The sequence below is a fragment of the Anguilla rostrata genome, chromosome 11 (genome assembly GCF_018555375.3).
Source record: "Anguilla rostrata isolate EN2019 chromosome 11, ASM1855537v3, whole genome shotgun sequence".
NCBI classification, from domain to species: domain Eukaryota; kingdom Metazoa; phylum Chordata; class Actinopteri; order Anguilliformes; family Anguillidae; genus Anguilla; species Anguilla rostrata.
In genome coordinates this window covers 26,804,251-26,831,778 of record NC_057943.1, presented here as the reverse complement: position 1 = coordinate 26,831,778, position 27,528 = coordinate 26,804,251, and the positions used below count along the sequence as shown (strand labels likewise).

The window sequence follows — 27,528 nt, the reverse complement described above, 5'->3', positions numbered from 1 at the left end:
TGCCCCACAGAGTGCCCTGTACAGGTGTGGCTGTATTAACCCATGGCTAAATCCGTCCAGCTCTCTCATTGGCAGGCATGCAGGTGTGGCCTGTGCGTATTTGTGTGAATGGGTGTGGGCGTGGCTGCGATGTCACAGGGATGGGTCAGAACTCATACCTCTGCCCTTCTGCGCTATGCTGTCTGTCTGTGTGTGTGTCTGTCTGAGTCCGGTCTTTGTTTTCTGTGCTTTAGGTGGACTAACTCTGACAGCACGACATCCAAGTAAGTGCTCAGCCTGTGTGTGTGTGTGTGTGTGTGATTGCTACAGAAGTGAATGTAGACCCAGAAAAATAAAACGCACGGCAGTTAGTTACCCGCTTTTGGCCGATTCTGCGTACATATTAATGAAATATGCCGCGCAGATTGTTTTGCTTTGTTAATGATGGCTTTTAGGCAACCATTTCAGCTCACCCTCCTCTTGACTGATATTCCATGAAACTCGTTCAAAAGCTGTTCTCCTCTTCACAGTCAAGTGTCCCTACCATCTCCCTTCAGTTGAGGAGGCCAAACAACATACTGTTTTGTTTTCCATTTGTGTTATTAGTGAGAGGTTAATGTTTTACTGTTTTTTTTATCATTCCAAACTGCTTTCTACTCCCCCTTCCCTCCTTACTCTTTGCTTCCCCTTCCTACTTCTACTCTTTTATTCCGTTTTTCCTCTTCCTCACCTGCTTTCCTCCCTTTTCCTCGCTTCACTCTTTTGCTCCTTCTTCCTCTCTCTCACTCTCTCTTGCTCTCTCTGTCAGGATGTTTGGCTTTGTGGCGAAGAAACAGGGCAGCTTGTCAGAGAACGTGTGCCACCTGTTCGCCGAGCTGGACCCCGAGCAGCCAGCCACCGCCATCGTCAACTTCATCAACAAGGTCATGCTCGGGCCACAGCAACGCAGATAGCCAAGCCCCGCCCCCCTCACAGAGCGGGAGCCAATCAGGAGAGCGGGAAAACAGCCTGAAGCTGGTTGAGTGGATTCTGGAAAAAGCAGACTAAGTTTTCAGTGCCTTTGTGTCACTCCACTCTGCCACAGTCTTGTCACCCTTCATAATCAATCCTACCAATCCTGCCTTTTTAAATATTAGTCATTTATGTAAAAGAGGAGGTGCAGTGTGCAGATATCAACTGTTAAGCCACCTGACTCCTCACTAGAGCAGAAAGGGTGTCAGTACAGATGTAGGAAATACTGCTGGGGTCAAGGACCGCTGAGTATTGAGAATGACCGTGAGTAGTCTGTGGGCTTTCCAGAACATTCTGAATTCATATTATCCAACATACCAGCGGTAGCTGCTGAATATTACCTCTGCTAAACTATGACATTGCAACTGATGCAAAACATTATATACAGAATTTATTCACAAATACAGTTACCACAGTGGTGGGAAAAAACGCTTCTGCCAGTTGTATCTTTAAAGGAAAGAAACTGGCAATGGATCACTCACTCTGAAACCCCCCACACCCCCCCTTCCAAAAGAAAAAAACGAATACTCACACACACAGAAAGTTAGACGTTTCTGAATGTGAGTGTATGCATGTATGTGACTGAGTGAGAGAGACAGAGAGAGCGTTTTTGCAGGCCGGACAGTACTGGGGCATTAGGAAGTTGATGTGCTGTAGTTGCAGGATTTTAGAAAAGAGGGATCATGCCATGATCTTGGCCTGACGCGAGAGAAAAGGGCAGTGTTGCAAAAGGAAATGGAAGAGTTTACCTGACAGGAAGTGGACACGGTAGGCCACACCCACAGCTCAGCCCTGTACGGCCAAGTCCTCTCATTATATGTATCCACCTCTCCGATCTGGGTGTGGTCAACAGACAGGCAAGGTCAGACAAACGCACCCAAGAGGCCATGTTTGTCCGGTGGTTCCATCGCGGGCCTAGTCAGTTTGTAGTCTTGAAGCTCGGCTGCGAGTATCGGTGTCTTCGCCGTTTTTAACATCCAAAAGAAACACATTCGTTAAGTATTATCACAAAAATAACACGACTAGGAAACCTTTCTTCTGCACCCACCGTATTAGCAACATAAATCACTCACTCTTTCCTTTGGTGAATAGATCCAAGTATAAAAGGAAATAGAGCAAGCCAGCTGCCAAAGGCTGTACCTAACCAAAGACATTTACTGAGCACTCGATTTTTATACTATAAAGCTATAATCAGTCGTAATTTGTCAGCTTCATGCATTTGTGTTTGTGTAAGTGGAGTGTGTATACGTCATTTTTGTGTTTTTATAAGAGAAAGACACGCGTCTATGACAGCTTTAATATATTTGTGATCTTTTTTTTTTCTTATTGACCTTTGTATGTAGTAATATATTTTCTCACATGCAGCTGCCTGTAAACGTGTAAGAAATAAAAAAGGAAGGCGCATTTATAAGAAAGGAATTTATACAATATGCTATTTTTTAAAAACAAACAGCGATGTATGCATAAAATGAAAATAAATAAAAGTTGTGGTACCAAAAATGTGACCTGGAATCAATGTGTTACTGTTCTTGGGTGTTGTTCACTGAAATTGTGGAGACAATCGCAGATCTGTGACACTGCATGCGCTGTGCAGATTCACAGATCTTAATGTGATATTAACTGAACCTTTCACTTGTCCACTTTCAGCCCATCTGAATTACAAACCGATCTGCTGGCCTGCTCCAAACTGATACTCGTGAAGAAAGGATCGACCTGCCATAATATACCTCAGTGTGAGTAAACAGGAAAAAATATGGAAAAAAAAAGCTTTTTTGGTGTAAAATTTTCTTAATTATATTTATTTGACCCAAAGCTAACACAGAAAGGTTGTGTACCAAGTTAATATGATGAAAAATGAAAGTATATAGGTCAATGGGTGTTTCCTTTGGAAGTGGAAGACAGATCAGTAACATCTTTTTTTTTTTTTTAATCAGCACTGGAAGGTAAAGTCAAATTTTTATTTTATTTTTACTTTTAACCCTTACAACTCCAACCCACCCCCCCTCCCAACAACCCCCCCGCCCCCTCCAGAAAAAACAAAACTACTTGGCACACAGGTGATACACACTGCTGAAATGCACAGATCAGGAAAGTTTCTTTGACAATTCAGGAATTAATTAAAAGGTACATCTGACTTAAAGTCTGTGTGTTTACAGAAAACTACAATTCCCAAAATTCCTGAAGGAACAGAGCAATTTAAACAGGCCCCAATTCAAACAAACCGCAAATGCGGATTTTCTAATACACCATTAATGAAATTCTCCTGTTTTTTTTTATTTTTTATTTTATTTTATTTTTTTAAACGTTTTCACATTAAATACAGCAACCTACTCCCACATCCAATCCTGTGCAAGCAAACAAAAATGTCAGTCGAGAACAATGCATTTAACTTCAGGTCTAATAACACTAGAGTCAGGGCAGTGCAGTAGAGCCCCTCAGCCAATGGTCTAACGGCCTATCCAAGCTAACAGATAACGCCAAATCAATTAATACTAGTGAACAAGACGGTTCGCTTTGTTCATTTCAGGCTGAGCTGATTACAGACTATGGAGTTGCAGGAACCTCATTCTGCTGAATGAAATGACCTTTTGGATACGGCCTTGTTAGATATTGCTGAGTGGATTCAGACCGAGCTGGCCAGCTCTGGTAGAGAACAGTCCGAAAGCTGAAACGCTAAGTGACCTCACTTTCAAATAAACAAATCAGTCCAAATCATGCACAGAATTAAAGACAATAAAAACGTTCACCAATTACACTTCAGCTGGTCTTAAAACAATACATTTGGTAGGTGCAAGTTTTAGTATGCGGTTCAAGCTCAATCGCAGACTTCTGCTTCAGGGCCACGCCCCCATCGCCATTATTGGCTGGGTTAGGAAAGTGTGCAGTTAGGGAATTCACAGTTTCAGTGTAGCAGTTAATGGTGACGGAGGCATGCCAGTGACACAAGGGTTTCCAGCCTGTCTCTGCTGTCTTCAGACTAGCAGCCTTAGCTTGTCGCCCCCTGCTGCCCACGCCGTGCAGGTGCGTAGCCAGTTTTTCGGACCTTCCCCAAAGTGGACCGAGTCTTTGCCTCCTCCGCTCCTCCATTTACGTGATGTTACTTAGCTGTGCAAACGACCCGAGGGGCCTGGTCTGATTGGAGGTGCAGAGTGGGCGGGGCAAGAGATGGGTCACAGCCAATCACCATCGATCTGCTGAAAGGGGGCTTGGCTACAATCACGGGTTAAGGCTGTAGAGACACTGCAGTGCAAAATTCCACCTCACACTTTGATAACTAGATTACAATCCAAGTTCAGGTTTCCCCCCAACCCATTCACAACACAGAGGACGTGTGAACCGCAGCAAATGTATTCCTTACTGCCACTTGCTTAAGCAGTTCTAAAAGGAGAGAGAAGAATTTACAAATATGGCACAAGATTACCCCAGTCTGAAAACAGGCTCAGGGTAGGAGTGATCGCATTCAAAACGCTCCCCATGAGAAAAGCCTCTGTACCAGTGTTTGAAATCTGGACTTCAGTTTTGTTCCCTTTAACGTTTACACCGGATATGGTAGTCCTGCCGACTGCTGTCGAATTTCTCTTCCCTTCTCCCCCCCATTAGAACGGTCTTAATTGCTGACCTGAAATGGGTGCTCCTTCACAAAATTAGCAACATTTATTAATATTAAAAAATGAAATTAAAATGTAAGGTTCCCGTTTTGTGATTTATGTGAAAATGCTAATTACCTGAACATATTAATTACTGCCTATACGTAACCGTTTGCATACAGTCCCATACTTAAAGTACTTGGTACACTGTAAACTATTGTACAGCACATACAAATTACATATGGAAGTTCATTTACATACTTCTGTGGTCATTTAAAATGCATGCCTTATATTTTATAGTCCATATTTTAACACACAGGCTTTTTCCAACACAGCTCCTAAACCACATATTTGTTAATCATCTTTCAGTTCAATTTACCCACAATGCACTTTGTTCTTTTCAGAGAGGTGTAAATGTGTCCTTGTGCAGCAGTTTTCATTATCCAACTTTCTCATCAGTATGAGTGAAAGCTGAACTCAAAATGCTCTGTAGAAGGCAAGACAAATTTGAATATATTCGATTTGTTATGGACAAAGAGCATTGCGGTTTGATTGAACAGAAACTGAGGCATGACCATTACTGATGTCCAATCCCTCAAAGGAAGCCTAAATGAGATGGCCTCTCTGTGGGTGTGGTCATTAGGGTGATGTAGGAAGCATACGAGAACTTTTCCATCACAATAAATAGAAGCACATGATCGTTTGCCTGAAACAACATCTTCACCTGCCCCTCATATATTAGAAATATATATTAGTCTGTTAATTTGCTGGAAACTGACAGAAAATAGTCACTTAATTAAACTAATTAGAATTCCCCACATAGACTAATGTGCACCCGTGTTCCGCTCTAATCTAAAAAAAAAAAAAAAAAAAAAAGTTCTAATCCAAAAATAACCATTGCCCTATTTTATACAAAATAATGCCACACAACTCATTTTCCCAAAGAAAAAACAGTACCCTTTCTAAGATGTGCAAATCCCTCTCATGATCATTACCCTCCACACAGAGAACCAAATCTTCTCCCAAAAAAAAAAGCTGTTAGAAGCTTGAAGGCTAAAACATACAGAGCAGCTACATCTACCAGTCAGCAATAAGCACTTAGCCTAGGGTCAGATCCGGAGCAGAGCACGAGAGAGAGGAGGAGCAGGCCTGAGAGAAGAGGGTTTTTTGCAGTCTGGGAGGTGGTCAAATTTAGCCCCCTATTACAATGCAAAAAAAGAGAAAAGAAAGAAAGAAACCCACGCAGCAGCAAATCCTAAGTGCAGCAGGCCCAGCCCTTGGTTTCCAGCCTGTAAAACAAGCGAAAGAGAGGCTGGAATGGGAGTGCTTCCGCCCCCTCTGCTTCCCTGTCCGTCACACAGAGTGCCCGGCTCCCAGAATGCTTTGGAGGCTCAGGGGTCGGGGGTCAGTGCAGCCAGGGCCCAGCGGCCCCGTGGACAGTGTAGTTGGCCCCACAGTCGATGTAGCGGTACGCCTCCAGGGTGTTCTGCCCCATGCGCACCATGTACGAAGTCTTTACTGAGGTCCTGGGGGGTGGGAGCGGGTCGAGAAGGAAGAAGGAAAAAACAGCAAAGATGAGCCAGGAAAGATTCAAGGGAAACGATGATGAAGTACAATGCAACAGGAAATAAGGGTTTAAAAAGTGGGAGAGTTTGGGTGGGGGCAGGTCGGGAAGTCAAAAGAGGAAGTAAGGAAACAGGAAGTCACGAGAGTGCAACTCACTGCATGAAGACCACGATGTTGTGCACTTTGATGCTGGACATGGTGCAGAATGCGCTGGAGGGGAGGAGACACAGCGTTAGTCTGACAATCTGTTCACGTTTCTTCTCTTTAGAAATGCACGAGCAAAGGGGAAAAGGGACTTCTCTGTTCAGCAAAATATTCGCAAACATCGCCGTGACAGGCTGCGGCAAATGCGTGGAGATGGTGCAAGGGGCAGTCTTTAGACAAAGACCGGCCGAGAGCTCCGATGAGAACCCGGCTGTGCTCCGGTTAGAGAGGCAGTTCACGGCCCACGCATAAATGCTTCCCATTGACTATTTCCATTTGGAATTCTGAGACAGCGTGACAATGAACAAACGCTGGAACGCTGCGGAATGTGACACTGGAACCTAGGGTGAGCTGTAGTCATTGAGTCCCACCTCATTATTGGTTTAAAGCGTGGGCTGTCATGCTGCGGACAGATTGCTCCAGCCAATCGGTATAGATATCGGGCAGATTCTGGCTACAAAATTCTACACTAAAATAATCTTACAAAATTTTGCCAGACAATACAGTTGAAAATCAATCGGAATCACTCGACGTGCTCCAATTTGAAAAAAACATTGCTTTATACCCTCTGGACCAAATTCGGTTAAACTTAGGATGATCTGACCATTTTCGTTGCCGTGGTGGATTAATGAAACTATGACAGCAAGCAGAATTAGGCGGCTCTACCTCTCAAGCTTCCATGTTCTGCAGGCGGCCATTTTGTTTCATGACTGCTCTTTGTGTTTTCTTCAAACTTGTAGCTCAGTTTCACAAAGCAAGCTGAAGAAAACTGCCATGCTAAATAAAATACATTCGTACATAAAGCCACGTTTATGCGCATAAAACATAATATGAACTTACTAAACATAGGACAGGCTCCCGCTGATCTCCATGCTCACGGTGAAGTTCATCTGCAGTGGTGACAGAAGTGTGGATTTTTTTAAAACAGCAGAACCACTTACCCATGCTGCACCAGCAGCCCGCAGCATAGTCCAATTTGATTATTTACAGCACACTAGATTACATTTAGCAAACATTTCTGACTAAATGTTGTATTTTCGGGGGGGAGCCAGGGGGGGACCGTGAAAACTTTGAGGATGTCTGGGTCTCCCTCCAAAGGACAACCCCCCCGAACCATAAAGCACACTGACTGGCTGAATGTCTCTGGACAGGGACCTTTCTCTCCACAGCTGAAGGTGCCAAAGGGGCAACAGATTTTCTTTAAAAACTCTTCCTTAAAGTCTGGTCCTGAAGTCGTAAACTGCAGGACAGTGTGACTGCGTCACTTTCTCAATGAAGGAGCTAGGAATCCAAAGCAGCATTATATTACAGCTCCAAAAGATACACCAGATGTTTTGCTCTGGCTTCTTAACACTGAACGTTCCGCCCCCCTACCACCAAAGCTGAAGCACTCCATATGATGCATCTTCAGCATAAATCCTGAGAGACTTTGTGCACTGAAAAGTGCCGGAAACTCCCGTAGTCAAGAGGCAGATGGGACAGAAGGAAAGCAGAAGCTCAGTGTCTGGCAAGTATGCAGAATCTGTGTAGTGTGCCAAGGGTGCAGAATTGTGGTTGCACTGTGTGTGTGGGGTTCCTGAATGGGTAGTAGTACTGTGTGTGAGGAAGCTGTACTGTGTGTGAGGTAGCTGCACTGTGAGTGAGGGGGCTGCACTGTGAGTGAGGTAGCTGTACTGTGAGTGACAAAGCTGTACTATGAGTGAGGGGGCTGTATTGTGAGTGAGGTAGCTGTACTGCGTGTGAGGTAGCTGTACTGTGAGTGAGTACTGTATGCTGTACTGTGAGTGAGGAAGTTGTACTGTATGTGAGGTATCTACTGAGTGTGAGGTAGTTGTATTGTGTGTGAGGTAGTTGCACTGTGTGAGGTAGCTGTTCTGTGTGTGAGGTCGCTGTACTGTGTGTGAGGTAGCTGTTCTGCGTGTGAGGTAGCTGCACTGTGTGTGAGGTAGCTGTACTGTGTGTGAGGGAGTAATATTGTGAGTGAGCAAGCTGCACTGTGGGAGAGGTTCCTGAGCAGGACGCTCGCTGACCTGTCTCTGGCTGAGGGGCTGGATGGTGATGACGTTATCCAGCTGCTGTGTGCCGATGACCGTCTTCATGTACAGCACCTGGCAGCTCACACTGTCCACCAGCGCTGTGAAGAAGTTGGAGTTGCTGATGTTCAAGGTGCTCTGAAAACAGACCGCCGGGCGTGAGAAATGGTCAGACGTCCTCAATGGACTAAAGCGCAGAACGGTAAAGGGGCTGGAGTCTGCTCACGGTCATGTTGATGAGGACTTTGCTGTTGTTGCGGTCGAAGCGCACGGTCACCGTGCGTATCCCATCGTCCTCTATCAACACGGAGCGCGGGAACACAAAGAAGGTGACCAGCGAAGAGGCCAGGAGGCACAGCACCACGGACAAGACCACATACAGCTTCCTGTAGGCAGAAACAGCCACCACATCACATCACCGCCTCTACATCACACACACACACGACCACATACAGCTTCCTGTAGGCAGAAACAGCCTGACACTGCTGCCACATCACAATCACATCACCGCCTCTACATCACATACACATGCGTGCGCACGCACACACGTATCCGGTACTTTATAAACAGTCAGGCAATTTAGCAGCTGAGCGACTGAAACAATAAACTCCCACACATCGTGTTCCTGGCAGACAGCAACAGAGTGATTTAGAAAGAAGCACAGTGTTGGTCAGGGTGTAAATTTGCATTCGTCAAGTTGGGACTTGGCTGGTCAGAGTGAACTCATGCTGCTCAGGGAGTAGCTTATGTTGGAAAGGGTGTAACAGGTTTTTCAGGGTGTAACTTACGTTCTCTGGGGCTGCAGCCTCTGATCACTGTAGGGAATCAGTGCCACCAGCTCGTTCACCTGACCTGGACAACAGTGACAACAAAATTAAAAACAGCACTTTGGAAGGACTATCGGAAATACTATTTATTTGGTTGGCACAAGATCTTTTCCTGAGTGATTTACCATAATGATCACACATTACCTCAAGTATACATGAACAAACAGTACCAAACAATGATTTATTCCAACTAAATTTTATTAAAATGAATATATAGTACACAATTATTTTCCTGTTTTCAGAACTAAATGTTGTGTTTCTAAAAGCTGCGTTATTCATTTTCAAAACTTATCTTGAAAAGATTGAATCATGCCAAAGTCAAAACATAATTATTTTAGGCTGAATTGGATCAAACTTATCAGCAATAAGTGAAGTTGCAGACAGCTAACTTCGTTCCAGCTGTCTCAGATACACCGTGTCTTCAGCTAGGCTCACCCAAAGGGATTCTGCCGGTGCCCTGACAGGTGGGGCAGGTAATGCTGTCCCTGCCAGTGAACTCCACGTACGGGAACCGCGCGATGTCCTCTTGCCGGGCGTCCAGGGAGTCGTCCTCTCCCGGGTCGCTCCCCCGCCGCCTCCTACCCTCGGTCTCCGGGAGGGACAGGAGGCTGCAGTCTCTGTGGGACCACTGTATTCCCATGGGACGGCGTGCGCGATCCGGCCGGCCCCCCCAGGACCAGCACCTGCGACGGCGGGCAAACGGGCAGGCGCACACCAACCGATAACAATCCAGCGAAATTTGTGAGGCAGCGTGCATAAACCCACATGGCTAACAGGTAAGTTAGGTTTGCTACTTGCCAGGATGACGTTGGTTACCACGCCAGCTATGAGATGGTAACAACATAGTACAACGTGTCTTACAATTGAATACATACTGCAAATATTTACACCAAACTGCTTAGCCAGCTCAGTGTTTATGTTACTAAGACACGCGATGTAAAACGGGTGTCCCAATAATGCATTTCAGCTTCTGCAATTACAAGTTGATCTTGATTTTGATATTGTATATGTTGTCCAGGGTTGCGTGCGCACATCAGCTACGAAGTTCCTCAGTCTTTTTTATCCAGCGTTCTATATTCCAATAGAAACACGTCAGCTTCCAGCTGTGTATAATTGGAGAGTTTATTATCGAAGCATCTCCGCTAGAATGCGGTCACATTATAAATAAACTGTAGGACAATTAGTGAGTGTAAATTTAAACGTTGACAGCGATAAGGTAAATACGGTATTAGCTAAAGAATTGACACGATTATCAATATTTTTACAAACCCTCGTCCCGGACCTTGTTGGCGGCAACGGTGTTACTTCTTGACATCATAATTATTTTATGTTCTTCATATCCGTCCATTGTGTCCGTCCATATCAGTGTTTTTTTCCTAAAGTGAGAAATCGAGTACGGGCCATGCTGTACTGCTAGGCTTCTTTTTTTGCCGACACCGCAACTTTTATGGGAACGCGCACAGAGCTTGATCAAGTTAACAAAGCCCGGGCTCGCTTAGCAAATTGATGACCACCGTGATACCGATTAAGTCAGATTGCGGTTTGTTTGTCAGATTGTAGGTTTTGTGAAGCCAGCTAAAGCAAAGAAACCCTGGGTAAGTTAAGCCTCCTTTGTTGTATCCCCCCTCCCCCAGGTATCAACAGGTCAGAACGTTGAACCGCTGTTTATAATATAACCAGCACAATAATGGCAAATGGTGCATATTTGGCATAACACTTTTGACACCTAACGTTACTGCACATTAATGGAATGGATATGGGGTGAGCAAACAGTTGGCCTAATTTCTGCAATCAACTGGCCGAGCCAAAATTACTTTGATCCATCAAAAATTGAAACCCTGGCGCTGCTACTGGCCATACCTTGCAAGCTACACGAACGTAACGTTAGACTAGCTATCACACTCACAGAAATGTTGGATAGTAGCCATCTAGCCATGTAAAGGTAGTTAGCCAAACAACGTTGGGCTAGCTAGCTAAAGTTAGCTTGCGTCTTGGCACGAAGTTCGACTGATCAGCGGGCGAGTTAATGAGACACTTACAAGCAAACGCAGTTTCGACCATGTCAGTTTGAGTAGTCTGACTGGATAGCCAATTATTTTCCGATCTGTTTTCCGTTCGTTCGTCCGTGATGAATCAAATCACAGTGAGCGAAACTGGATTTCAGTGGAAAAACGCCATTGGTGATACCTGCTGGTTAGCTAGCTAGTTGTTTAACTTGGCCGTCGATAACGTTACTTCGAAAACTACTGTGAATGAAACAGAAACTTGCTGTCTTGCTTACCTGCACTTCGCGTTAGTCTTCTGTTAGAAGCACAGGGTCTGTGACAAACGTTCTGTGGTCCTCCTTCTCGGTTAAAATTACACACTCTCTTCCAGGGACGGGGCAGTGACAGGCACAAGCGTCCCTGTCTTTATGTTACGTTGTCTGTTCATAACACTCACGTTCCAGTTCACGTTATTTTCTAGTGTTGCTGTTAGTCTCGCCTGGGTACGCCACTTCCGGAGACTCAACAGTGTCTTGTCACATGGCGCAGCTTGTTTGCTTTTTTCAACTACGCATCAAAGCACTCAACTGTGATTCGTTTTTAGACGCCATGTTAGGAGCACTGTCGAATTACAGTCAGCTGCGATGAATAATCGTTCAATACAATGTGCGGCAGGGCTCGTATGTTGTATGTTTCGTGCTTTGAAATTTCAAGTGATATGCTGTGCTTGTTTTGGCTGCGTCTCACACGTTTCCACAAATAAATTCCAATTACTTTTTTAATTACTTGGATTGTACTAATTCATTCATTCATTCATCTCTTAGGTTTACTAGGCAAATACTGAAGGTCTGTGACGAACACAAGGCGTATACAGTTTCGGACCCCAGGAAGATTAGCTGCACACTGTGTATTGCTAATGGGGATCCTAAATAAATAAATAAATAAAGTAAGGTCATGTTGACACTTTTCTTGACATTTTTTTCAAGAAAAAAATGACATTGACATTGTCAATTTTCTAAACAATTTTCCAAAACTTTATTTTCACGCTTTTTGTCTTATTTGGCTCATTCTACTAGTTTTTGTAGTATTTCTGAAACACCATGGGTATACTCTCTGCCGTAATTTGAAATCTAAAGCCATCATGCCTGAAAGACTTGTGGTTGCCTAAACCCACTGGAACCATTTATGTGCTTTGCAGATGTTTTAACTCCCAGCAGGTTACTGAAACAGATATATAATGACACAACAACAGTAATAATAATAATAATAATAATAATAATAATAATAATAATAAATAACAATTGTAAAGCAGACTTTAAGTAACACAGCACAAAGTGTAAAGGAGACTAGTAAAGGAGAGGTAGAAGTAAGAACATTAAGACATATAGAGGGGAAAAGCATCTGGCATAAAAAGAACTAAAAATAGAAACAATAAATCAGAACTAGTAGGTAGGATTGGGCAAATATAGCGTAGAAAATAGAAATGATAAAACAAAACCAGTCAAAGCAAACAATAGTAACCCAACAAAAAACCAAGCCAAGAAAAAAATGAGTTTTCAAATGACATTTAATCACTGACACTGATTCAGTAGTTCTAAAGTTTAAAGGAAGACTGTTCCAGAGTCTAGCAGCCTTACCTGAGAAGTCTAGGTTTTTAAATCTAGACACTGGAACCAGCAGAAAAGGCTTCAGCAGATGACCCAGGTACACTCTGAGCGCTGTAAAGGGTGATACGCTCACTACTGTAGATCATGTAGTGCCTTAGCTTTCACCCCACCACACTCCCTTCAATCCTCAACAGAAGACTTCTCCACTGTCCCAACCACACATTTTAAAACAAGAGGAGGCAGGACATGTGTGGCTACAGCTCCAATTTTGTAGAATAAGTCTTTATCAGGGTTTCTACATCTTTGTCTTATTCTAAATCTAGTTTTAAAACCCAAATTCAAAATTTTAAACTTTAAACCCTTTAACCTTATTTAACTATTTTACCTGCATTACTGGACAATGAAATGTTTCTTGTCTTTATTCTGTTTTATTTTGTTATTCTATCTATACTTTTATAGTGTAAAGAACATGATGGATCATATAAGAAAAGTGCTCAACAATTTAAAAAATGTATTTAATGTAATTATATTTATTAATATTAATAATTATTAAATATTCACAAGTGACAAACAAGAACCACATGCCAACGAACACCAGCACAACCTATACAAAGTGCTGATTGCAGTGCAAGTAAATGGACAACCTGAATGTTAAAACCTTTACAAGGAAAAAAACTTTACACACAGTCGGAGAGCTTTGTCATTCAAGTACTTTAAATTCAAATAAACGGACTTTTCAACATTTCAAAATCGAACAGCTTCCAGTACCATGATCTCATGAGGAATAAGAATGCATGTTTAGCATTCAGGTCTGTACAGAACTGGGAGAAGTCTTTGGTACAGGTGCAGGGTTTCTGCATTTCAGCATTATTTGGGTTATTCCAGTTTCATTCTTCACTCCTTCTGTTGAATGTATGCATTTCTCACCAAAGGGGCGCTGTCCTCTTCAGCATTAACTTTTACTGCTAAAAAAAAGGAGTGATTGTAACTTTTTTTATTGGTGGTGCTTTTATAAATACTAATATTTTCTGCAGAAAACACAATTTCACAAATTTGTAAGAGCGTTTGCACATAGAAAAGGTTGAAAGCGTGTGTAAGAGTGTGTGTGTGTGTGCAAGTGCATGTGGGTGGGTATGTGTATGCACATTTTTCTGTGGATATATATGTGTGTGTGTGTGTGTGTGTGTGTGTCTACCTGCCATGTGCTTTAGCCAGCTCATTTTGTGACCCTGAAGGGGGGGCTCAGGGGCAATTTGATTTTTGAAAATATTCAGAGCTCCTCTGCTTTCCTGAGAGCGAGAAATATCAGAGACAGGGCAGAGTGTGCCGGGAGACCAGAAAAATAACTAAAAACATTCAATGGAAAAATGATGCAGGGAAAGATTCAGTTCCGTATGATTATTGTTAGGAATCATTTGTGAGAAGTTTGATTCAGCTGAGGGGGGCATTGGCAGTTTGATGGGGCACGACACTCACCACGTGTGAATCTCCTCTCTCAGCTCCCGTCCCCAGCAGTGCCGCGAGTCTCTTCTTCAGCTCCTTGTTTTCCTTTTGCAGAACCTTATTCTAAAACACAAGCAGCAGCATTACGCAGCTGACACACCGCAACATTCCACAGCACAGCATGCTCCTCAACCCTGTGCTCCCTAAGTGGATTTCTCCACCGATTATTTTCCATCTTATTTCAATGAGGGCGTATGTGTGTCATTGCTAGTACCCTCCTTTTCTTTTCACCACACTCACACACGTACATGCTTTGCGTGCACATAAACGCGTGCGCGTGTTATATTTTATTGTTGTTTATCATATCATAGGGCCTCACAGGAGCATGAACATCCCACAGTAGTCAAGACAGCAGACATCCGCCATCGTTTGGCAGACTGCAAACTCATCTCTTTAGACTCCATCTTGAGTTCACTCCTATTCCCACCCTCAAGCACTCTTGTCTCGTGTAATTACTTCATGACTGTAATCGGATACTTTATGGCTTTATTTGAATGTTAGCTGCATGAATCTATGACTTGTATCATAGCTCTTGGTTGACCCAAGTTAATTTTTAACATTTATTGCTTTAAAGAGATAGTTCACCTTCTGGGTTTTTTTTTGTTGATGCCATTCAGTTTTGATGTGCGCTTTCAAGTGGCCCAGACGGTTTTAATTTTTTTAGTTTTTTTATTTTTTTTGCGTGAGATTAAAGCTATTTTTCATATTTTTGAGAGATTTCTGAACTGTGATAATATTTTCTTCAAGTAAGCACAAAAAGAATGGTAATTTGGAGGAAAAGTGTCAAAATTAAATTAGAAAAATTTACCTTGTGCCGGAGAGCTTCCACCACCAGGTCTCTGTGGCCACTGACCGCCTCGTCTCTCCTGCTGGCCTGGAACGCGTCCCCAATCACAGACACCAGCAGGTGGGACTGAGGGAGGGACAGCACAGGCAAATAAGAGCGGTTTTCAGTCAAATAAAAGCAGTTTTCAGTTAAATATGAGCAGTTTTCAGTAAAATGAGAGCAGTTTTCAGTCAAATAAAAGCAGTTTTCAGTCAAATAAAAGCAGTTTTCAGTCAAATATGAGCAGTTTTCATTGCTGCTGCTCAGTTGCCTTGTCTTGGCCAGGACCTCTTGTATGCCAGTCTCAGCAGGGGTTTCCTACAAATTAATAACTGTGACTTTGCCGTGAACCATAGTTAATGTACAGAGAAAGCTCACGCATTGTGCATTGACAGTTTTTGCTATGAGGAATTTGCGCTTAGCTGAGTGCTGCCCATTGGAATGTAAATGAGTTTTCTTAAAAGATTCTGTCGACATGGAGAGGCATACATTTCCCCCGCACCTTCCTGTAAATTGATTGGCTTTTCAAATCCATTTGCACCGTTTTTATTGGAAAGGAAAGCGCCACAGGGGCGAGTGCGGAGACGAACAGGCGTTCGCTCGCAAGCTCAATGCAGCGGTCGAGTCTGGAGGCCAGGCCCGAGTCTGTTCCTCCATTTTGATTTGATGAGTGCCGATCACGCGCCGCGGTGTTGGTGTGAACGTATGCAGCCGCGCGGGGGCTACTGGCGGGGGCTCCTGGGGGGCCGTACTCACAAACTTCTTGCTCTGGAACAGGTAGCAGTGGTTCATGTCGGCAGCCGGGTGCTTGGCCACAAAGCCGAACACGTTGGGCTTGGTCTGGTGCACTCCGCAGAAGGACATGGAGGAGAGGGGGCAGGTGTAGAGCATGAACTGCGGATGGTGTGAGTGTGAGAAAGGCAGGGGAAAAAGGGAGGGAGGGTAGGGATATACAACAGGGAAATGTATGTGAGGATTGATAAACAGAGAGAGAGATAAAAAGATCAGAGAAGAAGGTTGTATACGGATATGTGACCAGAGTGGGAATTAGTTACTGTCGCGCACTTTTGATTGATTAAAGCACCTGTTATAGATTAAAACACATAAATAAGGCATGTCGAATGACGTGAGATTTCTGAAATTAAATTTCTGTCTCCTGTGTGTCGAGCGGTGAGTCAAAATGTCCTCCCTCTCCGGTCTCACCTTGGTCTTGTGCTCCAGGATGTCAACTCCGCTCACAGACAGAAACAGAGACACCTTGTTCCTCTTCTTTGTCTTCTCTATGCCCTTGTCTTGTGACTGATGGGGGAACAAACGGGCATCAGTAATTCCATTATGTTATATAAAATTACATTTCCCCTATCAAGAGGGATTCACAATGGGGGAAGCACATTAGCACGACATGCAAGAGTTTTCAATTGGAGCGAAGCTACAAATGAAAAGAAGCAACACAGATATAGCACCCCCGAACCACCGCTAATGAACAAGTCCGCTCTTACAATTACAAATTAAATTAGGCAGAAATTATTCTATTTCAAGAACCAAAGTTCCAACAATTTTCAAATTCCCATTACTGTCGAACGGCCTTTAGTCTATGGCAGGGATAAGCCATAGCCCATAAGCCCTGACATGAGCCACAGATGATTCTTGCACACAGCAATTATATCAATGAAAAAAGCTTTCAGCGAGAGACAGAATTCTTTCCCATTGTGCACCTGACCCAGTGCTTTACCTTCAACACCTCTGCTGCCTCGGTCAAAACCTGCAGTCCTTCGGAGTGATACACTTCCACTCGACCCAGAAACTGATGTGGAGAGAGGAACATCCAAAAAGTAAGAAACCCCAAATTTATGGAACTGTGAAAAATGAGGATGGAGGGACAGGAAAGTGGAGTGTCAATGGGAAAGGAAAAGAGCAGGAACAACTGAAACAGAGGAATACAGATGGAGGAGATGACGGAGGAAGAGGAGGCAGGAAGATGAGGGTGGAGGATAAGAAGGTTTTTAAGATGCTTCTGAGTAAAATCTGGGTTCATATCGACCAATTGTCCACTCAGTAAAGGAATAGTTAGCACCGGTTTCAAAGATGTGGTGGGAGAGAAAAGCAACAGCAATTCATGTAGAAGTGCATGTGAAAACAGTGTACGAACAGTGCCTGTGAGAGCAGTGTACAAGGAGTGCATGTGAGGACAGTGTAAGAACAGTGCCTGTGAGGACAGTGTAAGAACAGTGCATGTGAGAACAGTGTAAGAGCAGTGCATGTAAGAACAGTGCCTGTGAGGACAGGGTAAGAACAGTGCATGTGAGAGCAGTGTAAGAGCAGTGCACGTGTGAGCAGCGTAAGAGCAGTGCACGTGAGAGCAGCGTAAGAGCAGTGCTGTGAGAGCAGTGTGCAAGGACTGCATGTGAGGACAGGGTAAGAACAGTGCATGTGAGAGCAGTGTAGGAGCAGTACACGTGTGAGCAGCGTAAGAGCAGTGCACATGAGAGCAGCATAAGAGCAGTGCATGTGCAGTGTGCAAGGAGTGCACGTGAGGACAGGGTAAGAACAGTGCATGTGAGAGCAGTGTAAGAACAGTGCACGTAAGAGCAGTGTGAGAGCAGTGCATGTCTGAAACAGTGCTGCTGTCCCCTCACCTTCACAGTGAACGTGATTTCATTCTCATCCTCTGAGATATCACTCATCTTTATCTGACTTCTTCCTGAAATTTGATTTTAAAGAAAATGAACTCATCAAAGATAAACATCTATAAAATGTCAATATAACATTTATACAAAAAACACACAGAAAATATCATACTTCCTCATATTAAATGGCTGTGGGACTGTGTAAGAAATGCTTATGTCATCATGCAATCTTTCCATCTGTCGCTGTTCTTACGATTGGTCACTGAGAATAACAGCAGTTCACTTTCTGTCTTAGGCACAGCTGTGATTTCACCCAACTTTATATCACAACCAATTCAGATTTAATATCTCTGTTAGCAGAAAATTAAAGAATTAAAATGCAGATTCTGTCAGTCATATATCAGGTAATTTATCCACATAAAAGACAATGATAGTTGTTTTCTTGCTTTTCCCCCTTACGCCATGTCTCTGAGCTTTTCCTAAGGAGCTTTTCCTAAGGAGCCTTATCAGAAGCTGCACAACCGAATAAATCACACCTTAAATTAACCTCAAGACTAGCAGATTATGTTGTGCTCAACTAGCCACAGGCTGAGCTCCTCAGTTTTAATGTTAATGACACAACCTACTGACATGCTGTGACACATTGCAATGCCATGTCAGAATACAGCTTACCTCAGATTATGAAGTCCCTGATCCTTTTCCTCGGTTTGCTGCAAGTGGTGTTGAAAGCCTGTCCATCTGCTCTTCCTGGGTGTAAAGTCTCGACGGGGGGGTTAATGACTAACCAGGCACAGCAGAACTTCCTTATGGCACCCTGTATCAGAGGCAATAATTCTCTGTAAATTATCTGTTCGTCCAGAATTATATTACCAAAGCAGGCACCGTGGAGCTGAGAGTCCCTCAGTCTTCAGATCACAGCCGTTCACGGAAACGAAGACATCAGCTCAGCCGAAGAACATGATTTGATTTGTAACCTGAACTTAAAAAAAAAACGGAAATCATGCACTGTTAATTACTATTTGAAGGTGTAATAGCAAGCACACACTGCAAATTAAAACTTTTTCTCATAATAATTCGGTGACATATAATTTTACTCATCGATAAACGCCACACAATCACATGGTTTACGCAATAATCCCATAACTGGTCTCCTTATCATGAATATGAACATTTTTCTGAATAAACCTGGTTTCTGCGTATCAAGTAGTGCGAAGTGTCACCAGCAGAGGGCAATATCGGTCTTTCAGCAGTCGAAGGGCGCGCCTGTCTCGCGTGTTCCATTGTCGAATGAGCGCTTGTTTTGAAGCAGTGAGAAGCACGCCTGCCGCGTTGGACCTGGAAATGCAGCTTTCGCAGTCGGATAAAATAATCAACTAAACCAATATTATATAAACTAAAATACACAGAAACTATGCGATAATTTATATTTTATCTTGTTAGTTTATTGATAATTACAGTAGAGATCACATCACAGGTCATGTTTGAAATATGTATTTCTTAATTTAGATCTTAAAGGACGAGAAGTAATCGTGTAACTCCCAAATTAGGAATGACCTGATGCTTACAGTTAAATAGAAAGGAACTGGGACAGTGACACAATTTTTGTTGTTTTGTGTCCAGCAAATTGGATTTGAAATCAAACAATAATCTGAAATAAAGTCATCATATTTCGTACTTTGCAAATCCATTGCATTTGATGACTGCTTAAAGTCTGTGACCCAGAGACATCACCAGATGCTGGGCATCCTCCCTGGTGATGCTCTCTCAGGCTTGTACTGCAGCCATCTTCAGCTCCTGTTTGTTTCTGGAGCAATTTGCCCTCAGTCTTGTCCATAACAAGTGAAACACATGTTCAATTGAATTCAGGACAGGTGATCAGGACTGAAAAGACCCTTGGTTGCTTTAGCAGTTTTGGGTCTTTGTCCTGCTGTAAGGTAAAGCGCCAAGGTAAATGCAGTGCTCAGCACGTTTTGGTCTTTGGAATAAACTTCCTGGGAGAATCAACTCAATTTGAGTGTATGTGTATGACCATCAAATAGACTCCAGCCCAGCTAACTATTTTCTGGAAGTTGATCTTTTAAGCTTTAAGCTGAACTCTTGTGGTAGTTAAAATATTACTTCCAAACAGAATAGCCTAAAATATTACATATTGATTCAATTATGAAGTATTTCAGACATGCCCTACCGACTATTTGCAAATCTCCAGTGAGCCTAAACTGCATATCTTCGGACTGTGGGGAAAAACCTTAGGACCCAGACAAGACCCACGCAGACACAAGGATTCGAATCTTTAGACCATCGTGCAATGGATGTTTTGTGCAATGGCAACCTAATCCTATCCGGTAACCTTGCCACATATAATTAAATTGTCCATTCTCTTATAGACGTGGAAACACGTGAATGATAATTAATCTACTAAATTCATCAGCATTGGTAATGGCAGAACATGTCATTGTTAAACAGAATAGCTGTTGAAAACAGTCTCAGTATTCTCCGGTAGCCATATGCTTATTCGAGCAAAGAACAACAGTTTCTAGACCCGCCTTGTGTCGTTTGGCACAGTTGAGGGATTTAGTTAAATGCACCACTGGTTCGCTTAAAACTAGGCGCGCGCACCCTTTACACTGCGGTCGTAGCTGTAGAGTACAATGTTGCATGTTCGCACAGAAATAGTTTGAAACAACCGACAACCATTTGGCTAACATCTTTCATCAGACTGGAGCACTGTGTCACTGGATGCACAACGGGCATATATCAATAATTTCAGTGTCAATGAAAGCAGGAGTTGTCGGCATTAGAAAGATACGTTGAACATCGTGGATTAGTAACAGCGATGTCAAGCTGGAAGCAACTCTATCCATGATAAATGGATGTTTTGAGATCCAGGTAGTTATTTTGACTAATCATCTGCAAGTGACAAAATATTTAAACTTTACGCATCTAGCAAGAGGATTTGCGCACGGAAATCTAGAAGAAGGATGTGATGGCTAGTGGAGAGCAGGCTATAACTTTAAACCTTCCGACTAGTTGAATTTAACTACAGTGTTTTGGGAAATAACTTGAGGGAAAAAAGCATTTGATTCTAAAGAATTTAAGGCGGACGGAGAAATATTTCCAAGAATAGGAAACAAAAATAGACCGTATTTAACATCCGGCTGTAAATTAAAAAAAAAAAAAAGGTTGGGTCAGTGACGCACAAGCGAGATTTTCTGAAAATGTATGTTTAAAGTATGTGAGAGAAAAAGATTAGGAGGAAGAACTAATTTCTACGGATCTAAAAAATTCTGAAGGTAGGTTTTATGCTTTTATCTTGCTATGTTTGATGCAAGGACATTCCTGCAGCTTGATGTTTTGTTCTCATCCTGTGTAATGTTTTATTCAAAAGTATTTTTAATTAAAAATAATATTGTATGGTAGTAACAGACTTGTTACGGTCCGTAGTGGAGAGCCACGTGACATATGCCGTGCTTGTGCTTCTCTTAATAATTTCAATAGGATTTAAATATGATTCCACTATTTTAATCTACGGGTTTTGAGTAGTTTAAAAAAAAATTCACAAGTGTTTTAGAATTAAATGGGTGAAATTATACTGGGTCTCGTCACTGGATCATACAAGGGCCCGCTGTGTTGGAATTGATTTCCCTAAAGTGAACACAGGAGAAATTTACAACGAGAAATGGGAGAGCCGAGAGATTCCTCTGACAAAATGAGAAATAAAGAAATCAGGAAAAATGCAGAACACACGAATCTTGTGGTTCTTAAAAGGATACCTAATAGGGCAGCTTTGCTGACAGCTGATCTGACTGCTTTTCTTGCTAGGTTAAGAAAACCTCAGATTTTACGCAGGAGCTCTTGTGAGCTGTTATTGAAGGACTCCGCAGAGAACTCTTATTAAGATCAAACTGAGCATAAAATGAGATTTGAATGACTTGTTTCTCAAGAGAATGCTCAGAATTTGAATTTGACACACTTGGTTATGTCTTCCTGCGGTCTGATGGAGATGTAATTTTGGTCTTGGAGCAAAAGAGAGAATAGCTTTGATCTTATCCTCGGGGACGGGTCCTTCATAGCCGAGTTCAGTTATACATAGCCTAACTGTTATTCTGGTATGGAAATACTCGCATACAGGAAAATGGGATGGAAGGGGTGGAAGGTTAATTTGAATACAGAGTAAGACAGATTTTATGTTAATCAATTCATGTTATCGCATTCAAATGTGTTAATTAAAATAGCAATGTAAGTGAATAGAGATGATGAGCTGCAAGTATGATATATGGATATTGAGGATTAGAGTCTAATCCGACCTAATCAGTGTTGTACAGTGGTCCAAATGAGATTTAGGAAATGTATTCCCAGTGGTTGTAGGTGCATGCTCTATGAAATCATTGGATGTGCTTTTAAGAATTTAGGACAAAATTAAATTTGGGTCCTTCTTTCGTTCAGAATACTGCAGCGACTACATAGTAAAGAATGGAATTGTCTCTGATAGAGGATTTTATCTCTTATAGAATATGTTTGGTCCCCATTGGACTCAACAAAACTGTAAAAATGGATAAACTCTATAAACTCTGTAACACTGAGAATTTTGTGTGTGTTCTTTGGCACACAAATACAGGAATCAGGAAGTAGTTCAGTACATTAATTGTGTTGTAAGTGGGGGGACCCCACCCTTAGTGAACCGGTTTCAGCTCATGTGAATTTGTGCTGCCAACCTGTCCACCCAATCAGTTGAATGATTGAAAGGTGTGCTTTCTGCAATTGCTTTCTATTAGTTTAAAATGAACCCAAGCAGTCGATGGTGGGGCTGTCCATTTGAGTTGACGATGGGTGATAACTTCACAAAAAAAATTAAACTAACGGTGGTCCCTCGTGTTTGCGGGCGGAACACTGGCAAATTATTTTTTGGAATGGCAACTGTGCCGACTGTGCTGCCGTGTTGGTTTTAGAAATGAATCTGTTTTGACAGAGGCAGCGTGGTATTGGGGCTGTTGTACACGAGGGAATGTGTGGGTTGGTAAGAACATCAGACGCTTCCCTATGTTAGTTTGGAGCGACTGTGCGGAAGGAGGAACGTGACTCATTCAGGTAGATCCGGAAAAGCAGCAGGTCTCCCGTGAAAGACACGGTGTGGAGGTGCGCTCGTTCTGAATACCCCCCAGGCTCCTGCGCGTTCCTAACGAGCGCTGGGCAGCTTCTACCCCTGTCGTCGTGTAAAAGGGACACCCCCATGTCGTTATCCTGCCTTCCCCCTGGACCACAGCTTTCGTAGTGCAATCGCTTACTTCACAACCGCCTCTTTGTGCTGGATCAGCCCTGGTCCTGGGGAGCCATAGGGTGGGTATCAGGTTTACGTTCTCACCGTAAATCAGAAACCAAAACAGACTGAAGACACGGGGATGGTTGAGGTACCTGTGAAATTTGCCTCTTTGATTCATCAGTCAAGAGCTGATTAGCATCAAACACCAGCAGAACCTGTCAATCTCAAGGCTCAAGGACCCAGGCTGGGGACCCCAGTGGGCCCTGAGGGTCTCAGGGACCAGGGCTGGGGACCCCAGTGGGCCCTGAAGGTCTCAGGGACCAGTGCTGGGGACCACTCGGGCAGATGGCCACATTCTAAACATGGCACAATGAGGGGCAATCTAAAATGGTGCACTCCTGCTCAACACGCGTCCTCCATCCCCAGTGTGTGTAAGGAATCCAAACGCTGAAGAGCACGCAGGCCTGGTTGTTTGCCGAGCGTTCATTCACCGTGTGGGACTCACCTATACCATCTCAGGACGGGTTTCCTGAACCGTGCTTTTTGAGCGTGGTTCTCCTGTGTCTGCGCCCGAGGCGGGTGACGTGACCTCCACAACGAACAGTATTCTATCGGTTAGTTTTCGATGCTGATTTTAGTTCCATGTTCCACCCGGTCCACGCGGCATCACAGGCCACTAGCGCAGTAGCTGACGAGGGCGTGTGAAAATGGGTGATACGTGTTGGCTGCGGCTAGCTGTTCTGTAACCCCTGACTTCCTCACACCCCCTGATTTCTTTTTGGGGTTGGAGGAGTGGGTAGTGGGTCACGGGCAGTGCCCTTCCATTCGCCTGCTGCAGGCAGGCTCTACTGCAGGGGAGACCCTGGGACACGATGGCCTGCCAACAGGGAGTAAAGCGGGATCCCGCCTTCCAGGGCTGGGGAAAATCCATTTAAGTTCATTCAGTACACACTAAATATTTCAACAACATTTTGTACTAAATGGTAGTGCTGTGAAACTGTCAGGAGGGCAGTGATAATATTTAGTTCACGTTAATTAGTGAAGCCAATGTGAAGAGTAAGTGGATCTGTGATGTACTTCGTATTAGGGCTGGGCGATATATAGAATATTATTCTATTATTCTGTAGAATTTTGTAGGATGTACAAAATTAAGTTAGTTAGATAGTGATAATATCGCATTGTGCTTATCCAGCATGTTTTTAATGTGACCAAATTAGTTTCTTGAAGACCCGGCCTGTCCACTGCGAAACCACGCTGGTCATAGTAGACGCATCTGTTTGGCAGACATGGAGAAAGGGAGCAGTGAGCTAGCCGTCTGGAATTCCACCAGAAGCACAGTGTTCGAGTAGCAGTACTGAAGTGTGCCAGTTGTAGCATGTCAGTTAACAGCAAAAGCGTTCTTCTACACGCAGTTCACCCACTGATTCTTGCGGGCTGCTTAGAAACTCCTAAACTACTTTAGAAACATGTTTAACAATCCTTGCACATTATTATAAATCTGTTCACGGCTCTGCTGTTCAAAATTTCAAGTTAATTGTATTATTGTTTACATTGCAAACCCTTTAAAGCACTTTTTAAAAAGTATCTTTATTGAACAAAACTATTACTCTTGGGGATAACTGATTTTCTGTAGTTTAAAGGCATAGGCCTACTATGCAGAATTTTCTACACTGAGGTCCTGTGTTTACAATCAAAGTCTCCTCCTTCCTCAACCCTGCCCTCTCACCTCCGTTTCATATGTTATATCTCTTTTGGCTTTCATTTTTCCCTTGGATGGTATTCAATTCCAGTGGCAACACAAGATGTTTAATATCCATGTGCGAAAAAAATGAGTGTCCCCTAGCTTCAGTTACTGGTAAAACCACCTTTCATAACAATGACCTGAATTAAACCTTTCCTGTGAGTGGTGAACGGGTCTTTCCAATTGCTTTGGATGAATTCTGAGCCATGCATTCTTTGCTTCAGCCTCTGGCTTTCTTGCAGACAGAGTTTACATCAGGTCTTTTTCATCTATCTGAACAGGCTCTTTGCTCTTCTTTAGATTTTGCTCCAGAATATTCAGGTACATAACAGAATCCATTATGGGCTCAATGATTGATTGGCTCAATGTCTAGGACCTGTGCCCTTAAAGCAGCCTGAATCCACCACTATCCCTCCACCATTTTATCATTTTGCAGTGGGGTACCCCCATGCTAATTTCCCAATAGAGTTCAATGGGAGAATTAGCTTGGAGGAACCCCAGTTCTGATGTGGTGGAAAGATGGTTCTGGTTTTGAGTCAGTCAATGACCGGGGTAGTTGTAATAATAAGTGAATGTTATCTCCTGTTTCAGGGGCAGTAGTGGTAATTTGTGAATAGTTATCTCCCATGGTGGGGCAATAATGGTAATTTGTGCAAGGGCATCTCTCGATGTTTGGGCAGTTAGTGGTTATTAGTAAATGGTTATCTACAGCAGCAGGAGCAGTTGTGGTATTAAGTGAATGGTTTATTCGAATGGCAGGAACAGTGGTGGTGAATGTGTAGTGAATGGTCTAGTGATGGAGACAGTTGTATTTAAGGACTGTAATCTCTAATGGCAGGGGCAGTAGTGGCATTTTTCACTGGGCTGGTTTCTCTTGGGAGGCAGGGTGGAAGAGGAGGGAACATGGAGATCAGAGTGTGCCCTCGGCGATGGCCGGTTTTTGGCCAACACAACATGGCGGGGAGCCAGAACAGGCCAGGAATCTATTTCTGTGTCCAGTAATGGGGGGAAAACACAACGCAGTCCCACAGCATGAACACACAAGGCCAAGCGTACACAATGGGACGGGTTTGCAAGTGTCTGTAGGAAATTCAGGGGACTGCATTTTTTCTTGAGACGTGTAGACTGGTGGAAAATCAGTTGAGTTAAAATGGTGAGAGACGTTTATTCGCCGCTGGCTGAGGCAAAGTGATTATGTTTCATTCGTTGATTATCATTAAATGGCACCAAGGCCTGTCGCCTTAACTGACGGTCATTTATCAGCAGCAAAATAATCTAATTATTCTAAGTGTTGTAACATGGCAGCGTGAGAGAAACCTGGGGTTACCTGCAGTGCTGTAGTGGTAAAAATGGCGGGTAAACTCTGGGCCTGCTCATTTTCCACCCTGACGCACGCGGCTGGGGTATCGGCTGGGCCCTCCTTTGTGTGGCCAGTTTGCAACCCAGTGCAAGAACGAGCTGACTCTCTTTCATGAGTGACTGTTTAATTACCATTCACCTCGAGGCTGCCATCAGTCCCTACTTCAGATCAAGTCAGACACTTGACAGGATAAAATCATGTGATTTGTTTCCCATTGAAAACGTTCAGTGTCAATTTGCTCAAATAAATTTGCTCTAAATATGAGTTAAAAACTTCCAGTATTAATTTGCTCAAATAAATTATGTCTATAACTGTTGCTTCAGTTCAGTCCTCTCCCAAAACCAGTGTATAGGATGAGTGGAAGCTGGGGTAATAAACAGGATGGGAGGTGAATGGCAAATTAAACATATTGGAGATTATAATTGCCACGAAAAGTGTTTGCATAAGTGGATCTGTGAGTACACTGGGCTTGATAACAACTAGAATTGTTATAGAAATAGAAAGTAACCAGTGGGTTGTTTTTTATTTTATTGTGCTTTTTTAATGAAATACAAGCATTTTTTTTCACAGGTGCTTAATTAGCTTGACCCGTTTAGAAAAATGGCTTTGGGAAAAAAATACATAACTGGGCTGTTGATTGGAGAAAAAATATTTAGGCGAACAGGGGCTGTTTTACCCTACTACACAAAGTAAAACGACTGTGTGCTTCTGAAAACATTAAAAATGTAAAGCAATAAATGGATATACAGTTGCATCGTGTTTTAATGGAGTGGCATGGCTTACAAGATGAGCTCAATTGCATGGTTTCACTGAAGGCAGGGTATTTGGGGCCGAATTCGTGGAAAAAATACTACAAAGGCAGCGGCCATTTCTTTCCAATTTCTTTGCCAACAAGAGGAGGTCGTGATGTTTAAGGGGCAAAGATAAGTAGCCTAAGACAATGAACAGGCACACACTCAGGCATTCTGTGTGCTTATGTACATATGCACACCTGTGGGCATGTTTTAGTATGCATTATTCAGTATGGCATTAAGATATTCATATCAAGTGGCTCCTGTTAATTAACGATTCCTGGCCTGCCCATTTACATCAGTGGGAGATTGCAGGCGGGCTGGAATCCGCTTGTAATCCCCCATTTCTGCTCACAGAGAGTTTTAGCATTTTGAGGGCTTCATCGCTTCAGCCTCTGAGAGACTGCAAGTGTTTTTTTTTTTAAGATTGTAAGTTTGAAAGGGGAGGAGGAGGAGGAAGAGGAGGAGGAGGAGGTGAGTCGCTGCTTCTCGGATCCTGCGTTTTTGTGGCGGCGCAACAATGGGCTATTTTGGAGCTTTCTTTTTGGCAGGAAAGCGTGGAAACTGCCCTTTCCTCTGTCCCCAGACTTGAAGGGTCTTCACGGCCTGGCTTAAAAACAAATA

General features: G+C 43.2%; 4 protein-coding genes across 13 annotated transcripts in view; 2 read left to right on the top strand and 2 right to left on the bottom strand.

Annotated features, from left to right (window-relative positions):
• Positions 1 to 2,495, top strand: part of tns2a (tensin 2a) — a 48,512-nt gene extending 46,017 nt beyond the window's left edge. For 5 of the 6 annotated variants that reach the window (XM_064299090.1, XM_064299088.1, XM_064299086.1 and 2 more), the window contains exons 27-28: positions 234 to 263; positions 788 to 2,495. In XM_064299090.1, coding sequence (XP_064155160.1) covers positions 234 to 263; positions 788 to 932 — 175 coding nt within the window. In that variant the 3' untranslated portion in view covers positions 933 to 2,495. The remainder of the gene's footprint in view (positions 1 to 233; positions 264 to 787) is intronic. The other variant, XM_064299087.1, reaches the window with a different exon arrangement.
• A 2,123-nt stretch (positions 2,496 to 4,618) lies between these two features.
• Positions 4,619 to 11,709, bottom strand: tmem106c (transmembrane protein 106C). The gene is made up of 8 exons (XM_064299094.1): positions 11,489 to 11,709; positions 9,643 to 9,890; positions 9,169 to 9,232; positions 8,607 to 8,766; positions 8,378 to 8,518; positions 7,188 to 7,237; positions 6,300 to 6,353; positions 4,619 to 6,103 (listed from the first exon to the last, which is right to left on the bottom strand). The coding sequence occupies exons 2-8, from the start codon at positions 9,845 to 9,847 to the stop codon at positions 5,983 to 5,985; spliced, it is 795 nt and encodes a 264-aa protein (XP_064155164.1). The 5' UTR covers positions 9,848 to 9,890; positions 11,489 to 11,709; the 3' UTR covers positions 4,619 to 5,982.
• calcrl2 (calcitonin receptor-like 2) overlaps positions 10,275 to 27,528 on the top strand; it is a 34,808-nt gene continuing 17,554 nt past the window's right edge. Inside the window, exon 1 of one of the 3 annotated variants that reach the window (XM_064299093.1) lies at positions 10,275 to 10,802. Coding sequence is in view for 1 of the 3 variants with exons in the window: in XM_064299091.1 (XP_064155161.1) it covers positions 20,615 to 20,641 (27 nt within the window). In the remaining 2 variants the exon portion in view is untranslated. Of the gene's footprint in view, positions 10,803 to 20,319; positions 21,046 to 27,528 lie in introns of those variants that run through there. The other 2 variants (XM_064299091.1, XM_064299092.1) reach the window with 2 other exon arrangements.
• LOC135234453 (PTB domain-containing engulfment adapter protein 1-like) lies at positions 13,310 to 18,584 on the bottom strand. Of its 3 annotated transcripts, XM_064299081.1 has the most exons (9): positions 18,428 to 18,584; positions 17,765 to 17,829; positions 16,861 to 16,932; positions 16,332 to 16,427; positions 15,885 to 16,022; positions 15,111 to 15,215; positions 14,276 to 14,365; positions 13,995 to 14,088; positions 13,310 to 13,764 (listed from the first exon to the last, which is right to left on the bottom strand). In XM_064299081.1, exons 2-9 carry the CDS (start codon positions 17,810 to 17,812, stop codon positions 13,694 to 13,696), a joined length of 714 nt encoding a protein of 237 aa, XP_064155151.1. In that variant the 5' UTR covers positions 17,813 to 17,829; positions 18,428 to 18,584; the 3' UTR covers positions 13,310 to 13,693. The 3 variants fall into 3 exon arrangements, with proteins under 3 accessions (XP_064155151.1, XP_064155152.1, XP_064155153.1); XM_064299082.1 differs by lacking the exon at positions 13,995 to 14,088 and having other exon boundaries at positions 18,428 to 18,583; XM_064299083.1 differs by lacking the exon at positions 13,995 to 14,088 and having other exon boundaries at positions 13,310 to 13,761; positions 18,428 to 18,583.

Bases quoted from the DNA above. Each gene is read 5' to 3' on its own strand.
- LOC135234453 (XM_064299081.1), bottom strand. From the start codon at position 17,812: ATGAGTGATATCTCAGAGGATGAGAATGAAATCACGTTCACTGTGAAG. The intron at 16,428-16,860 runs GTAAAGCACTGG...TTCCCCCATCAG, and splicing joins AGGCAGCAGAGGTGTTGAAG to TCACAAGACAAGGGCATAGA. The intron at 16,023-16,331 runs GTGAGACCGGAG...CACCATCCGCAG, and splicing joins TCCTGGAGCACAAGACCAAG to TTCATGCTCTACACCTGCCC.
- tmem106c (XM_064299094.1), bottom strand. From the start codon at position 9,847: ATGGGAATACAGTGGTCCCACAGAGACTGCAGCCTCCTGTCCCTCCCG. The intron at 9,233-9,642 runs GTGAGCCTAGCT...ACTGTTGTCCAG, and splicing joins CACCGGCAGAATCCCTTTGG to GTCAGGTGAACGAGCTGGTG. The intron at 8,519-8,606 runs GTGAGCAGACTC...GTCTGTTTTCAG, and splicing joins AAGTCCTCATCAACATGACC to AGCACCTTGAACATCAGCAA.